Here is a 16,037-nt window from a genome sequence, read left to right as displayed (position 1 = left end):
TAGAAAACTAGTTTAGATTATGTGAAGAAAACATCTCTGCCAGTACCAGATGCAGTGCAGATGGCTGAAAAAGGAGGGAATTCCTAGAAAATAGGTGGAGGTACTTTCTGCATGCAGTAAGATGCTTCCATCTGGTTTTTGGGAATTCCCCTCCAAAGCAACCATTTGTACTATTGCTGGGGGCCTCAAGAAAGTATTTGGGGGTAACTCAGGGGGCTTGCAGGGGAAAGGAAAAATGGCTTGCACTCTTACTATTGCATGAGTGCTGTTGTGGATGCCATCCATAATTTTACGCAGTGTAATAACTTGTGGTTTATAAATTTATGCTAATATCTTTTTGACAGCTCATAGCTCTGATCAAATGTTCTCTACATTTAACGACAGCTTCATGTACTTTCCCACCCCCACCCAAACTGATTTCATACTTTCCCCACAGTCCAGCCCATCTGTTATACCTTCATTTGCCTGCTATGCCCCAGCAGTTGGGAGTTCACTCACTATTTGCCACCACTGCCAGAAGGGAGAAAGTAGCCTGTTAGGTGCATCATCAGGCTGATATTTAACAATCCATGACTGTGGGGGAAAAGTAACCTTCAAAGCTAAAAATAGGTTTGCTTATTTTTACCACACTCCCCTGTCTGGCATATTTATACCTAATTTTCACATACAAAACAATTACGACTTGACAAGCTTACTGGAAACTGAAGCAAAAGCTTAATGGCACTCGTAGTTCACTAAGATGATAAGTAACTGTCTATAAGGCAGGCGCAGGTGGAATGACGACGACTGTATTGTTTTCATGAACAGCTATCAGCAAGATCAGTGAAGTCAGAAACTGATCTGGCTTCAGTTTCCCCAGAGAAAATGTTAAAAACAGAGCATTGGTCTTCACTTACAGTGAAGGCTCCTCCTTGATGCTGGAGCCGAGGACATCTCTCATTGGGTTATCCTTTCCATGTGCTCCCAGGCAGGACTAATGAAATTCTGTTACTAGCCTTAAGAGCCTGGGACAGATCACCCTGCCCAGTTCTTTTAGGCCAAAGTGCAAATGAAAACAGTGGAGAATACATAGATCCCACATATATAAGACTAATGCTCATACAGATCTTGGATTCCCATGGAGTAGGCTGGGACACCATCTGGGAGGGCCAAGATGTCCTCGACACTAGCATCAAGAAGGAGCCTTCACGGTAAGTGAAGACCAATGCTCTGTTCTCTGATGCCTGGAGCCAAGGACATCTCTTATTGGGACATACCAAAGCCCTGGCCAAAATTATTCAGGGAGGGAGTGTCCCCGCCTACTCCAGCGGAAGAACCTGCTGTAGTATATTCTGCGGCCAAAAGCCACTTGTGATAAGGCAAACACATTGATCTTGTAGTGTTTTGTGAATGTCGATGGTGCCTTCCAGGTTGCAGCTCTGCATATCCCATGTACTGGAACATTAGTTGAGAAAGCAGCAGATGTGGCTGCTGCTCTAGTTGAATGTGCCAGGATGTATTCTGGAGCTGGAAAATGTTGAGATTCGTATGCTAGTGAAATGCACGCACGTATCTATCTGGCAAGTGTCTGTTATGATACATGGCATCCCATAGAAGCTGGTAAGAAACTAAAAAAGAGGGATTCCGACTTTCTAAAGCCCTCTCTGCATCTCAAATACATCTTTAGGCATCTGCGAACATCTAGCGTATGCCATTCTCATTCCCTTGGATGGACCCGTATGGGACAGAAAGATGGTAAAATTATATCCTGAGAATGATGGTAGGCTGACTTCGGCCTAACGAACAGATATGGAATGAGTCGAACAGAATCAGTTGAGAATACGCATAGATGTCACGCCCTCGAGCTCAGACAGCGAGGAGGAAGGGGAAGCTGTCAACTTTCCAGGCGATGCAGGAGTGTCTGAGGGGCAGAGCCCGGCTGTCAGTGTTCATGAAACAGCTGTGGATAATGACTCTGAGCAGGCACAACAACCTGAGGCAGCAGAAATAGTGAAGGACCAATCCGAAGGGGAGCTATGCACCCAACCCCTGCTGACGCCCCAACAGCAGTGAGTCACAAGACGCCGGGCTCAATTGGAGACTATTAGGAGAGGCAAACGCCTCTTGCAGAGGGCTGATAAGCCTTGAATTCCTGCCAGCTGGGAGCTCTCGGCTTGCACTATAAATCACATAACCAGCCTTCTACTCACTGCTGAAAAGCAACATTCGTCAACCAGTGTCGACAGCGTGCAGCCAAGTCCGGTCAAGACGAACTTCCCAGCCGTATCCAGTTTCAGCAGCTCCATTTTGTCTTGTGATCTTCCCTGGCAGTTGGCCAGACCTTGACAGATCTTTGTGGGCAGACAGTGAATTCAGCTATGATACTCTTCTTGTCATTGTTATCGCCACTAAGAACACAGTCTTGTAGGATAACACCCTTAAGGAAATGGACCTAATTGGTTCAAATGGCGCAGTTTGCATAGCTTTTAGCACTGTGTGTAGGTTCCACGATGGACCATCATTGGAGATAACACGGTTGCACCCCTAAGAAACCTTTTAATATGGGGATGATTTATCACCCTGGATTTAGAGAGGCTGCTTATAACCCCTGCCAGGGAGGCCGCCTGCCTCTTTAAGGTATTTGCCTTGAGACTCTTATCTAATCCGTCCTGAAGAAAAGCAAGAAGATCTTTAACAGATGCTGCCCCACAAAGTATTGCATGGCTTGTTGACCATCGTAGGAACGCTCTCCACGTGTATTGATATCTACGCTTGGTGGAATCTCTCGTGAATGCTAGCATAGTATGCAATACTTTGTTAGAATAACCAAATCTACTTAAGATGCCCTGCTCAGTCTCCAGGCGGCTAGCTGAAGCCAACCTGGATCGTGGTGTTCGACTGGAACCTGATGGAGGTGGTCTGCCGACACTGGGAGAAGCCATGGTTCCTGAGTGGCCATGTGATATAGTTCTGGAAACCATGGCCTCCTGGGCCAGTAAGGCGCTATCAGGATGACCTGTGCCCTGAGGAGTCTGACCCTGCGAAGAAAGCAGGCTAGGAGTGGTATTGGTGGAAATGCATACAGAAGTTCCTGGGGCCATTCCGCTGATAGGGTGTCCACTCCCTCCGCTTGTGGATATGGAAACCGGGTGAAGAACCTGGGGAGTTGTCTGTTCAAGGTTGATGAGAAAAGGTCGACTACTGGATGGCCGAACAGTTGTGTGACCTTCATGAAGATCCTCCTGTTGAGCACCCATTCGCCGGGTAGCAGTAGTTCCTGACTCAACCAGTCCACAATGGAGTTGAGCTCTCCCTGAACATGGTGGGCCATCACCGATGCTAGATGAACTTTTGCCCATGACATTAACAGGGATGCTTCTGTTTGGAGAGCGCGACCTGATTTCTCCTTGCTTGTTTATATGGGCTTTCGCGGTCGTGTTGTCTGTTCTGATTAACACGTTGCTGTTGAGAATCAGGGACTGAAATGCTAACAGGGCAAGGCGTATGGCTCGTAACTCCAACCAATTGATGCTGTGCATCCTTTCTTCCGTTGATCAAGTGCCCTGGGCTGCTCTGTGTTGGCAATGGGCTCCCCATCCTGTTTTGCTTGCGTCGGTTGTAATTATTATTCGAGTTGGTTCGAGGAACTCCTTTCCCCGTCTGATGTTGGCATCCATCAACCACCATTGGAGAGATGTTAGAACCTCTTGAGGGACAAAGATGGTTATATTGATCTTTTTGGAGATGGGTACTCTGAATTTCAGAAGAAACCACTGTAAGTGTCTCAGGTGATATCTGGCCCATGGTACCGAATCCAATGTGGCCACCATTAGGCCCAGGTAGTGTGCAAGGGACAACAGTCGGGCCTGGTGAGCGTGCAGCACTTCTGTGACTTCCGCCCTTAAAATATTTACCCATTCCTCTGTTAAGTATAGTCTGTCTTTTTGGGTATTGATCAAGATGCCCAGATGAAGAATCTTGCAAGATGGTAAAAGGTAGCTCTTTTCTTTTGTTTATGAGAAAGCCATGATGTTTTAGTGTGTGAAGAGTCAGAGAAAGATCTCTTGCCACCGCAATCCTGGATGGAAACCTCAGAAGCAGATCGTCTAACTAACAGAAGGTGCGTACTCCTTGCAGTCTTAAGTGCACAATCAAGGGTGCCAGCACCTTGGTAAATATTCTTGGGGCTGAGGACAGACCGAATGGAAGCACCTTGTATTGACAATGCAGCCCACAATATTTGAACCAAAGATGGCAACTTTCGGTGAGTATCAAAATGTGTAAATATGCTTCTTTTAGAGCTATGGAAGCTAACAGGTACAGGTGTTGTAAGGCTTCTGTTACTGTTCAAAGAGATTCCATGCGAAATTTGCGTTTTGGAACCCGCCAATTCAGGAATTTTAAGTCCAATACAGCCCTGACTTGTCCTTTTTTTGGGACAGTAAATATTATTGAGTATATACCTTGCCCTTGTTGGGTAGGTACAATCTCTATTGCGCCTACAGACATTAGGTGTTGGGTGGCATCTAGAAGACCTAAATGTTTGATAAGCCAACGTGATTTTGGAGTTGGTAGAAATCTGTTGGGTGGAGCTGTTGATAGCTCTATCTTGTATCCTGTCTCTATTGTAGAAAGCACCCACAGATCCGTTGTTATTTTCTGCCACTGTTGAATGACGGTTGACAGACGACCTCCCAGAGCTCCCAATGGGGAGTAATTGCTATTTTTGTGATTTGGGTTGGCTGGCAAAAGCCTGTCTGCCCTGATTATAGGCCCTACCACCCCATTGCCTATTCCATTGAGGGCGTTGGAATCTGAAATCTCTGTCTCTCCCTCGAAAGGAAGATTGAAAAGCCCAAAAGGGCTGGTACTGTAACTGAAAAGGTCTCCTAGGACTTGGACGCTCCTGTCTATGCAGAGCTAGAGGAAGAGAGATGGCTTTACATTTGTCTTTTGACTCTACCAATACCTCTTTTAGTGCTTCCACTCCAAACAACTTTATTCTGTCACTAGTAATATTAAGCCCGTTATATTAACAGGCTAGCTCTTTGGGGCTGGCTGTTCCGTTCTCTCTCCTGCCCCACTCTCCCTCCCTCCCTTCTGCCCCACACTCTTGCCTCCCACCCCACTTAAGCCCAGCTGAATCTCTTGCACGTTCCTTTCTCGGCTCCGAACTGTAAGTGCAGCTCACGCTTGGGCTGCTGTTGAAAAAAGCGATTCTGACAGCTTGGTTAACCTTCTAACGTGGCGGCGGCGGCACGCAAAAGCCCAGCTGTGAGTAGCTGCCGAGGACCGGAGGAGAGGAGGCGGAAGAAGCAGCCGCTCCACTGCCCTCTCGCCAGCCCGCCCGGGCGACTCCTCCCAGGCCGAAGAAGCAGCAGCTCCTCCGTCCGAACAGGCAGAGTGTCGCGGTGGTTTCGGGTGGGGGGGGGTCCTCTTCCCCCCGCCTGGCTTCAGTGGCGGCGCCAGGCCTCGGCCCTGCCGCCGCCTGGGCCGGCTTCCCCCGCTGCCTCTTCCCGCTGCCCGGCTTTGGCGGCGCGGCCAGGACTCAGCCACGGCTCCGCCACCACCTTGGCCGCGCTGTGTCCTCTGGCCAAGGCAGCGGCTCTACCGCCACCTCAGCAGCAGGGCCGGTCCCACCCCCGTTGTCTCTCCTCATCGGAGAAATCTCCTCCTCAACGCTGCTGTTGCCTCTGTCCTCCCCCGGTCTCCGCTTCTCCCCATTCGTTTTTAGGGCAGGGCTGGTCCCGCCGCTGCCGCCTCTGCCCTCCCCGGTTTCCGCTTGTTCTCCTTCATTTTTGTGGCAGGGCCGGTCCCGCCACTGCCACCTCTGCCCGGTCCCCGCTTCTCATCCTCCTTTTTAGCGACTGGGCTGGTCCTGCCGCTGCCGCATCTGCCCTCCCCGGTCCCCGCTTCTCCTTCTTTTGTCCCGGGAGACACCCTGGCTCTTTATTATATAGGATAAGGAACCGCTGCCAGATTGGACCGTGATGCGGCATCCACCGACCAATGCTTCAGCCACAGGTTACAGCGTCCTATCACTGTAGCTGTGAAGGCCCTAGAAGAAAACCTTAGGGCATCCAGGGTTGCATCTGAGACAAAGGCTTGTGCCTTTGGATTTTAATCAGCTGATGCCTTAAACTAATTATGTCAGTATGAGGTTCCTGGATGAGGTCATTCAACCATACCACAGATGCCCTGGACAAAATAGATGCGTCAGCTGAGGCCCTCATAGAGAGGGACGAGGCCTCATTAGCTCTCTTAAAGGAAGCCTCATTTTTTTTTGTAATTGTCATCCTTTAAGGCTGACTCCCCATCCCTAGGTAACAATGCCGCATTTAATAGGGCGACCACGGGGGCATATGCCAGAGGTACCTTGAACATGTCCATGGCCTTTTGCTGAAAGGCATATTTATTGGCTACTGCCACTGATTTCCGATTTGATGTGGGAAGGAGCCATTTGTCCTTAACCGTATCAGCCAGCAACTATGGTAGTGGTAATAGGAGCTCTTTCCTTTTATGCTTAGGAAAAAACAGGGATCCCTTAGTAGGTGGAGCAGTTTCTTCATTGGTAGGAATCTACAGATCTAATGCATTAATAGCCCTGGACACTAGAGGGCCGAAGTCCTCTTGTGAAAAAAGACGTTGAGTCAATGTGGATGTAGGGTTATCCTGATCATCCGGCCACTCTCCTTCCTCCTTATCAAGTGGATCTATAGGGAGATTGCCCGGTATTGGTACTGCAACCAAGATAGGTGTAGGAGTATTAATAGGTATTGTAATAGGAACAGTTCCTGCAACAGTCTGAATTGGAGGTGCAGGGTGAATGGGTGCCAGTGGCTCATTTGGGAGCAGTGGTGGCAACGGGTTATTGGGTGTAATATGAGGCAATTCGCCCCCAGACCCTTCCGATGATCGACCACCCACTCTTAAATCCACTAATTCAACCCAATCTTGTGGGTGAGAATACTCCAAGCCTTCAGCATGAGTATGTTTTCTCTTGCGCCTGGCCTTTTTTGGTGGACAGGATGGCAACACCTCAGAGAAGGGAGAAATTGAGCGATCCCTGCCCCTTCTCTTGGTTCTTTTATGCTTTGTAACCTGCTTCAAAGAAAGACTCAAAGTTTCTTTGACCCAATTTTGCCAGGAGGTAGGCATTTCCAACGGGAGATGGGCTAGGTTGCAGATCTGGTGGATTCTGTACATTAGGAGCAGGCTGGGAGTTAGCTAAGGAGAGTCTCTGGCTAGCCGTGACAAGGAGGGATCTCACCGGTCCTGAAGAACTGTCCCTGGGTCCGGCTCCGGCGGAGAAGTGCGGCTCAGATTAGCGGCGGTTCCCAGGTTTCCCACCAAAATGGTTGCATTGCTATTTGCAAAACTGCTAGATATCGCGGAGGCTGCAATGGCACTCCTTGGTTCTTGCAAGCTCAGGTTAGGTGGGAGCGAGCCTAAGGACTGGCCCACGCTACCCGGCTGCAGCTCTCCTCTTGCTCACGAGGAGCTCCTTGTGGCGTGGGCTAGTAAGGAGGGACCCGGCTCAGAGTCCCTGCCTGCGGTAATTGGGGGGCTCAATCTAGTGTCCCCTGTATTCGTGCCCTCATTTAATGTCGTTAGTGGTGTGGCTGGTAATAGAGGCAAAGGCAAACCCGGTGCTCTAGTAGTGAATGGGAAGCCTGAAGTTTTTCTCCCTGTGGGCACTAAGATTCTTCTAATGGCCTGTCGGCATTCCATAAAGGCAACAGACAAGACTACACACATAGAATTGGGGAGGGCAGGTGCAGAGAACAAAAATGGAGATGAAATGGAAAAACTAGATAGAGTTGGGTTTGGGTTTTTTTTTGAAAAATATATAGAAAGAAGAGATAACTAGATTAAGGTAAAAATGAAGACAGATAGATAAGAAATTTACAGATAATAGCCTTTGTAAAAAAGGAGCAATACAAACGATCTCTGCCTAGGAGCGCAGCAGGACTAAAAGAACTGTGCGGGGTTATCTTTCCAAGCTCTTAAGGCTAGTAACAGAATTTCATTAGTCCTGCCTGGGAGCACGTGGAATGGATAACCCAATGAGAGATGTCCTCGGCTCCAGGCATCAGAGAACCCATAATTTACAGTCAGTCTTGTGTCTCACTAGAACTGTATTCCTTTTATACTCAATGCATGGCCATTATGAGCGCAGTTTTTATATGAGAGGTGCTTACCAGGTTTTTGACCCCTTAAAACAGCTATTTATGTACCAAGTACACATTTTATAAGTGCAGCACACTGTACAGATATTTTTTACGGTACCTTGCTCTCCAAGCCTCCAGCATGCCCCCTCAAAACCCACAAGTCCTCCAAAATTGTTGCCAAAAATCGGGGGGGGGGTCCCTAAAAGAGCCACAAAGGACTCCATACTGAAACATGACAGCCAGAAATGACACTGGAAATCATTTCCGGCCATGCAGGATTGGTGAATTTTACCTAATTTTTAAACTGTGAATAAAGAAACTGGGTCTCTTAGACCCATTGTCTTGGTATTTCTCTAACCAACATGATGAACAAAAAAAATCTTTTAAGCACTCAGACAAGTGTATACCAACTCTTTTAGTAAATCAAAAATAGTATTTAGAAAAGCAAAATAACTTGATGCAAATAGATTCTCAAAATTATCTGGGTGAAGTTTTTGGATGGGCATTTCAATATTATGCTGTTGACCTACAGTGGCCTCAACTCCTGCTGTTAAGAAAATTTAGAACAGATGATTTAAAAATGGAGGGGGGGTGGGGCACAAGGAAAGGAAACACTTCCTAAAGAGAGCACACAATATTTTGAACTTGGAGAACACAACAATAGAAAATGTAGGTAACTTTGGGACTTTTAGAAGAGATGACTGCTCTGTGTAAGATGCGTTTGGGTAGGTTGCAATAACTGACCTTTTTGAAAGTCTTCAATTTTTGCTTTATTAGGCATCGACAATTCACACGTGGACCCACTGAGGAACAGAAGTCTTGTTGCCCCGCGGAGGACTAGCAGCCAGTCCAATAAGTTTATCTTCTGTGCTATGTAGATACGATAGACCTCAACAGCCCTATTAGTGGATAGAATGTGTGCATTCCCCTGGAAGTGTTTTAGGATTGCTTTGAGTTTGGACAGATGAAGGTGAAGGGGTTTTGGGTTTTTTGCAACTATTAAGATGAACCAATACAATGACAACTGCGTCTTCAGGGTGCATACACTATAGTTGCATCTTGGATCTGATAAGCAGAGCTCATAAAATAATTATATGTAGAATTGCTTGTTGCATGGAATATCTACAAGAAGAAAGTATGTTCCTTGAGTTTCTTAAAGATGGTCTTGATTGAAAAAGTAAAATAGACAGATCACATGTACACCATAAATGCTATCTGCCAGAGTGAACATTAATTAGCTATAACTGACCAAGTAAAAGAAATTCCCAGCATATAGTTAACATGTGGCCAGAATAGGGACAGCCCAGGGCTGGGGATGGGAGAACGTGACAAATTTTACCTACTATTTAGCGGATTGATAGCACACAGGTATTAATTAATCTCTATGAAGTAGTATTCATTGCCTTTTTCTAGTGCCATTTGTTCATCTTTACCACTATTATTATTAATTTGATTTCTATACCGCCCTTCCAAAAATGGCACTAGCCTAAGATACGAGACACTTTATCATAAAAATCCCAATTAACCAAGGCAATGAGGAAAAGTTGCTTAAAAATTTCAGTTCCTTACTAACAAATGCAGTGGAACTTATCACTTATCTGAACTTTTCATTTTCATTTTCTTCAGAAAAGTCTATGTGTAATTAACTGAATGTATTCAAAGCACATGTTGTCAAATATATTAAGGGACCTACAATATGGACCGATATTCATGCAGCTGCTTAACAATGACTAATAAATGTCTGAGTAATGCTAAGGTGATGCAGAAGGAAATTAAATAGTAAGTGCATCCACAAAGAAGTTCCTGAAGGCCAAGTGGGAAGGGGGGGGACGACCAAGATTCTATTGTAGTAAAAAAAACCCTGAAACAGCAGCTTCTAAGCTCATATGCAGAGTGATTGAGTCCATATAGAACGGGAGGGATGAGAGAGTTCATGAATTTGTGGATAAGTATGCTAATTTTCTCACATTTTAGTTGAACTGTTATTTTGGTAACTGACATGTGAAACTTAGATCTCTGGAACAGTTACCTCCTCTATCAGTGTTTAGGTAACAAATGTCAACTAACACTTCATGTCATTAACACTAAGTTACAGATCAGCTATGTTCAAACTCAGGTGTTTTTAGAGTATTGAAACAGATTAAAGGCATTGCAAATGGCAGATTTAAGAAGAATAGCGCTGTTCCGGCTTCAATGCAGACCCTAAGCTAACAAGGCTACTATTTTTGCAATATGGTATGTACAAGGCTTATCATTTCTGAAAATTGTTTTTTTCAAGGGACAATACTGCAAAAGACTTGGCATTCAATATTGTACCTACACCAATACCCACTAGGGCTGTGCATCGAATCAGAACAATTATTGTATTTGATTCAATATGGCCCATTTTAGATTAAAGTCAGATCAATTCTGACACACTTAAATTGAGCTGATGTAATACAAAGTTTTCAACAAAAAAGCCATCCAACTTGCCAATACAATCTGATATGAAAAATATTGAACAATTTTGTATCTCTTAATTGTTCAAGAATGCACAATGTTCCATATATGGAAAACATTGAGGGGCAGAGTTCTCGAGTTGACTGTTCTAGCTGACTAATGGGGGAATTATTTTTCAAAGTGCGTAATTGCTGCAATTGGCTGATTTGTATCTTGGCTCCCTTCCAATCACAGTGGCCCACAGAGTAGTCTCATGATCATGCTAGGGAGCAGGGGATGTTTGCTGTCGCTCCTGCTTTTCCTCTGGACTGGGAATCATCTAATCCTCAGGACATATTTTCAGATGGCATCAGGGGCAGCGGAGGAAATACCATCAAATTTGCCACTCTCCCTTGTGTGAACATGCTATTCTGTACTAGTTCCGTTAGTGTGCAGGCTGTTATTTATATTGCAGAAACAATACCATAATTGCCTGAACTGGATCCGATGTTTTGGGGCTGCACAGTCCTAATACCCACATGGCTCTCATCACTGACCGGTAAAGCTAGCACTGCCTCAACTGGATTACCAGCGCATCCTCAAATCACTGACAATTGTTTTTATTCTCCACAAGTTGGAGAGCTTTGATATTAATTTCTTGAGAATGCAACTCTTCCTTAATGCAAATAAACATGCAACGAACATACCAAAGAAAAAGAAAGACAGTTCATTCCAGAGCCAGTAAGACATCAGCCCATGTTTTTGCTGATAAAAATACCAAGATGCATCACACTGAAAGCAACCAAAAAATCCCTAACACCATCCGCTAGAGAAACTATAAAGTGATATGTGAAATACTATCTAATATAAAAAGCCTGAAAAAGCTGCCCAATGACAGAAAAAATACAAAAGTTCATAGGCTGCCTTTCAATCTGCAGATCTTTGAAGAGCACTGAGCAATTGCATTGTTCACCACTAAGTGACCAATATGCCAAGGGGAAGACTCCAGTACAGGTGGCCCTCCTTATCCGTGGTGTGTGTGTGTGTGTGTGTTCCATTCTTAGCTGCAACCACAGATAACAAACCTGCAGGTAATGAGACCTTCAGCCAATGGGAACTGGGGGTTAGGTTCCTGGAGGTTAAAAATTACATTATTTTCTCTTGACTCTTCTGTATTTTTATATACAAACCCTTGTTTGTGTATAAAAGTACAGATGAGTCAAGGGAGAAATAATTTTATTATTTCCATTCCTATGCTGGTTTGTGTTTTTGTTTTTGCCAAGAAGGCCCACAAAACAGATAGAACCTAGGTTTGTTTTTTAAAAACATGGAGGTGAATAATGGCTTAGCTCTGAGGAACAGCTTTTATACCATTCATAGAAACTAACCTTTCTCCTTTGATTTCCTGTCTTGTTCTCGTTCTCTGCTTTTGCTTCTGTGCTTGTAAGACTTACGATCCCGGCTCTTTGACCTTCTCCTGTCCTTGCTGCGTGATCTATGTTTTCTGTCTGACCTATCATGACTTCTGCTTCGGCGTCGATCTCGACTCCTGAAAATTTAGCACATGAACTGTCAAAACATTCCTATCTAAAGTTTGTCCCTAGCAGCTAAAAAGACCTGCAGTTCTATACCAAATAATGCTTGGAGACAAGGATCTTCAGAAATACCAACCCTGTGTTGTGTGATTTAGGTTTTCTCTGGAACTATTATTCCTCTCAGTAAATTCACTACAATTCAGTCTAACATTTATCATCACTTGCGAGACAAGTACCTGCTTCGCCTTCTTTCCTTGCTTCTTGATCTTTTATGGTCTCTTGACCGACTACCTCTCCTGTCAGAGGTTCTGCTTGAATGTCTGCTTCGTGAACGGCTTCTCTTTCTCCTCTCTCTATCACGAGCCCTTTCTTTTTCCTTTTCTTCTTCCTCACGCCGTCGCTTTCTTTCCCTTTCTTCCCTTTCACGCTCTTTCTCTCTCTCTTCTCGTTCTAGTTTCTCTTTTTTCAATCGATCATCACGCTCAGGTTCTTCAGTTCTTTTTCTTAGCTTTTCCTTAAGAATGATAGCATTCCAGAAATGTTATGGTTTGGTAGTAAAATAATTCACTTTTAAAAAACAAAAACACAGAAAAGGGACACAGCTTAAGGTTTTAGCACACTGATTAATGCTAGATTTTGGGTTGATTTTAATAATGCTTACAGAAATTACAGTTTGTGATTTTCATTTAATCAGTGGAAATTGTCAGGCTTTCCTTTGATTTCTATAGAGGGAGGTGCTATCAAGGACTGTTTAAAATTAACTTCTGATAAGAATTTGGTTATCTCCATTACCAGATTAACACTAATGGTAATACACAAATGGAAGGCTGTATACAGGTATCCAATTTACACATTCTGAAGGACCTTGCCTACTGCAAGAAACTCTTTGTCAGCTCTTCTTCAAATGTATCCAATTACAGTAAATTAAGATCTTAGTTAATCAGGTGAATTTGCTGTACTGTGTGTACAAACTTTACAAAATAAATTGTTCAGAAACAATCACATCTGGTTGACAGTTAAAACATCATGTCCCAACAACAAGCAAGCAGTGATCTGGACATATTTTATACATTAAAAGATGTACACAAGTACTGTGATTACAGAACACCATTTTATTTGACTGTTCAGTATTAAGACTGAGTGCTTTTATTCAAATCCAGAGAATAATGCCAAGCACTCTCTCCTTCATAGTTCAGTAAACAGCAGTTTCTAAAAAGCTGAAAACTTTTAGGACTATTATTCTATTATGCCTGTACAGTTGTTTTTTTAAAATCCAATTGCTCTCTTACCCTATGCAAGGGGCTAATTTGACATTGGTTTATTTCCGTTTCAGTTCCCTATAATCAGATAATACTACTTCTATTTCTCTGTAATTTGGGTAGAATTGTAAATAAGCCACAATTTCCTTGTAGGTAGTACACTGTGCATTGACTATAAGCTACTATTCCTTCTCTGCGTGTTACAAGGTTCTTAGTACTGTTGCTCATAATGGCACATTCTAAACTATGTTTATAGTGATATCTCCCAATAAAACAAGGAAGGCCAGGTGTTGACAGTGTTCTGCTGACTCTGCAACCAAATATTAAAGCAATCTCAATTCAGAGCTCTATCGGCCTCCACTGCAAATATGCAACTCCTCACAAACAGAGTACACGCAAACCTCGTTATCTGCGGTTTCAGTACTCACTGTTTCACGTATCCGCCGTCGGGGAATAGGCACCCAACCTTGGCATACGCAAAAGAAAAAAGACTCACGTATCTGTGGGTCAGCCACAGCCATACTTGTAAAGGGGAATCCAGCATGGGTTGGAAGAGGACGAGGGGAAAGGAGGCAGCATTTTTACCTTCTAAAATTGCCACAGATGATGGCAGGTGCAGCAATGGGGACTCCTTCTCCCTCCAAGCCTCTCTTTCCAACTGACCATGCAGGCTGATCTGCATCCCATTTTGGGCCTCTCTGAGCAGACCAGCGTATGCAGTCAGTTAAAAGAGAGACTTGGAGGGAGGAGTCCCTGTTGCTGCAGCGATTTTTAAAGGAAAAATGCACCACTGCCTCCTCTGCAATCTCTGCTGCTGCCCCTACATCCGTGACTATTTTAGAAGTTAAAATGCACCGCCTCTGTCCCAATCCTAATCTACTGCCTACACGGCAATCCCCCCCACCAAATCGGGGGGGGGGGATTTCCACCCAATTTTTGGCCGTTTTTCAGCCAATTTCTATTTTTAAAAACCACACAGCACACCACTATTTTAATCTGATTCTCCCCCCGCCCCCAGGAACCTAACCCCTGCAGTTCCAGAGCCCCAATTACCTGGTATTCATGGTTTCGGTATCTGCAGCCCTAGCCAGGAACAGAATCCCCACGAATACAGAGATTTTCCTGTATCTCAATACAGTTTAGTGTCAGGGAATACTCAACACACTGCATGCCTGGAGCATTAGCTGGCACTGACATCAATACGAAAGCCCCATCTGCACAGAACCCAACCGATGAACTGGAACCCTCATGTGCAAACTCTAAGTTCTAGATCGAGGCAAATGTGAGTTTATAAAATGTTTCCCAAAACATGCATAGTGGGCACCTACCAGTTTCTTGAAACAAAGCATCAAACATGGAATATCCTTTAAAAACACACACACACACACACACACACACACACACACCCTGAAATGGTGACTAATTGTTCCGCATTATTGTTGTTCAACTGCTGAATAGTTTAAGGACACAAAAAGGGTTTGGTCAATCACTAGTACACAAACAAATTTTCACAGACTATTCTGGTTTATCAACAAAACATTCAGAGGTTGAACATACTTTTAATTCTTCTACCGTAGCTTTGATTTTAGCATAACCCATATGCTGTTTTCCCATCAAATGATCATCTACCCTGGACTGTGCATCTCCTACAATTAAAAAAGCTCCACACACTTCACAAACTTCCATCTGCTTTTCCTGGGCTGCAAAGCTTTCAATTGTCTGAAAAGAGAAGAAACATTTATTTATTTGATTTATATACTGCCCTTCCTAAAGTGGCTCAAGATGGTTACACTAAAATAAAAAATACAAATTAAAATAAACGATTTAAAAGCAAATTAAAATTAACATTAACACTAAATATCATTAAAAGCCAGTCTAAGAAGATGGGTCTTTCAGACTCTCCTGAAGGCCTCCAAGAAAGATAATCCCCTCATATCTGTGGGGAGTGTGTTCCACAACTTGGTCCAACAACTGAGAAGGTCCCTATCTCAGGTCACCACTAGATGAACTGGTGGCACGGACTCCTTGTGATGATCTCAATGAGCGGTGGGGATCTTGTAGAGAAAGGAACTCTCTCAGGTAACCTGGACCTAAGCCATTCAGGGCTTTAAAGATAACTAGCACTTTGTACTTTGCCTGGAAACATATAAGAACAGGCATAATGTGATCTCCTCGGGGTACCCAAGAGACCAATCTGGCTGCCGCATTTTGAACTAACTGAAGCTTCCAAACTATGTACAAAGGCAGCCCTACATAGAGAACATTGCAACAGTCCAAACTGGAAGTCACCAGCTGGTGCACCACTGTTTTCAGGTCATTCTCCTCAAGGAACAGGCAGAGTAGACAAATCAGTTGTAGTTGGTAAAGAGGGTTCCTGGCCACAGCCTCAACCTGAAGCACCAGAGTGAGACTCGGGTCCAAGAGCACTCCCAAGTTACGAACCTGTTCTTTCTGGAGGAGTGTAACCTCATCCACAACAGAAAGTTCTATCTCTTGTCTTGCAGATTATGACCCCCAACAATGAGCACCTCCATCTTGCTTCAGTTTATTATCCCTCGTCGAACCCATTACTGCCTGAAGGCAGGCATTTAAGGGGCTAACGCCATTTCCCAATATTGATGACAAGAAGAAATAGATTTGAACGTCATCAGCATATTAACACCCAGCACCAAAGC

At 44.4% G+C, this 16,037-nt stretch overlaps 2 protein-coding genes across 22 annotated transcripts in view; one reads left to right on the top strand and one right to left on the bottom strand.

Moving 5' to 3' along the window:
- The window catches only part of LOC128347321 (ankyrin repeat domain-containing protein 40-like), a 35,702-nt gene extending 25,438 nt beyond the window's left edge, over positions 1 to 10,264 (top strand). The window contains exon 6 of the mRNA XM_053301786.1: positions 8,928 to 10,264. The gene's annotated coding sequence lies outside the window, so the exon portion shown is untranslated. The remainder of the gene's footprint in view (positions 1 to 8,927) is intronic.
- LUC7L3 (LUC7 like 3 pre-mRNA splicing factor) overlaps positions 1 to 16,037 on the bottom strand; it is a 28,729-nt gene that overhangs the window by 2,879 nt on the left and 9,813 nt on the right. For 20 of the 21 annotated variants that reach the window (XR_008317502.1, XR_008317504.1, XR_008317506.1 and 17 more), the window contains exons 7-9: positions 14,920 to 15,081; positions 12,340 to 12,617; positions 11,957 to 12,117 (exon numbers count right to left, since the gene is read on the bottom strand). Coding sequence is in view for 9 of the 21 variants with exons in the window: in XM_053301778.1 (XP_053157753.1) it covers positions 11,957 to 12,117; positions 12,340 to 12,617; positions 14,920 to 15,081 (601 nt within the window). In the remaining 12 variants the exon portion in view is untranslated. Of the gene's footprint in view, positions 1 to 8,894; positions 9,050 to 11,956; positions 12,118 to 12,339; positions 12,618 to 14,919; positions 15,082 to 16,037 lie in introns of all 21 variants that reach the window. The other variant, XR_008317513.1, reaches the window with a different exon arrangement.

This window comes from Hemicordylus capensis, chromosome 2, assembly GCF_027244095.1.
Source record: "Hemicordylus capensis ecotype Gifberg chromosome 2, rHemCap1.1.pri, whole genome shotgun sequence".
NCBI lineage: Eukaryota > Metazoa > Chordata > Lepidosauria > Squamata > Cordylidae > Hemicordylus > Hemicordylus capensis.
Note: the sequence above shows the minus strand (reverse complement) of the source record. Positions and strands in the feature narration are given on the sequence as shown.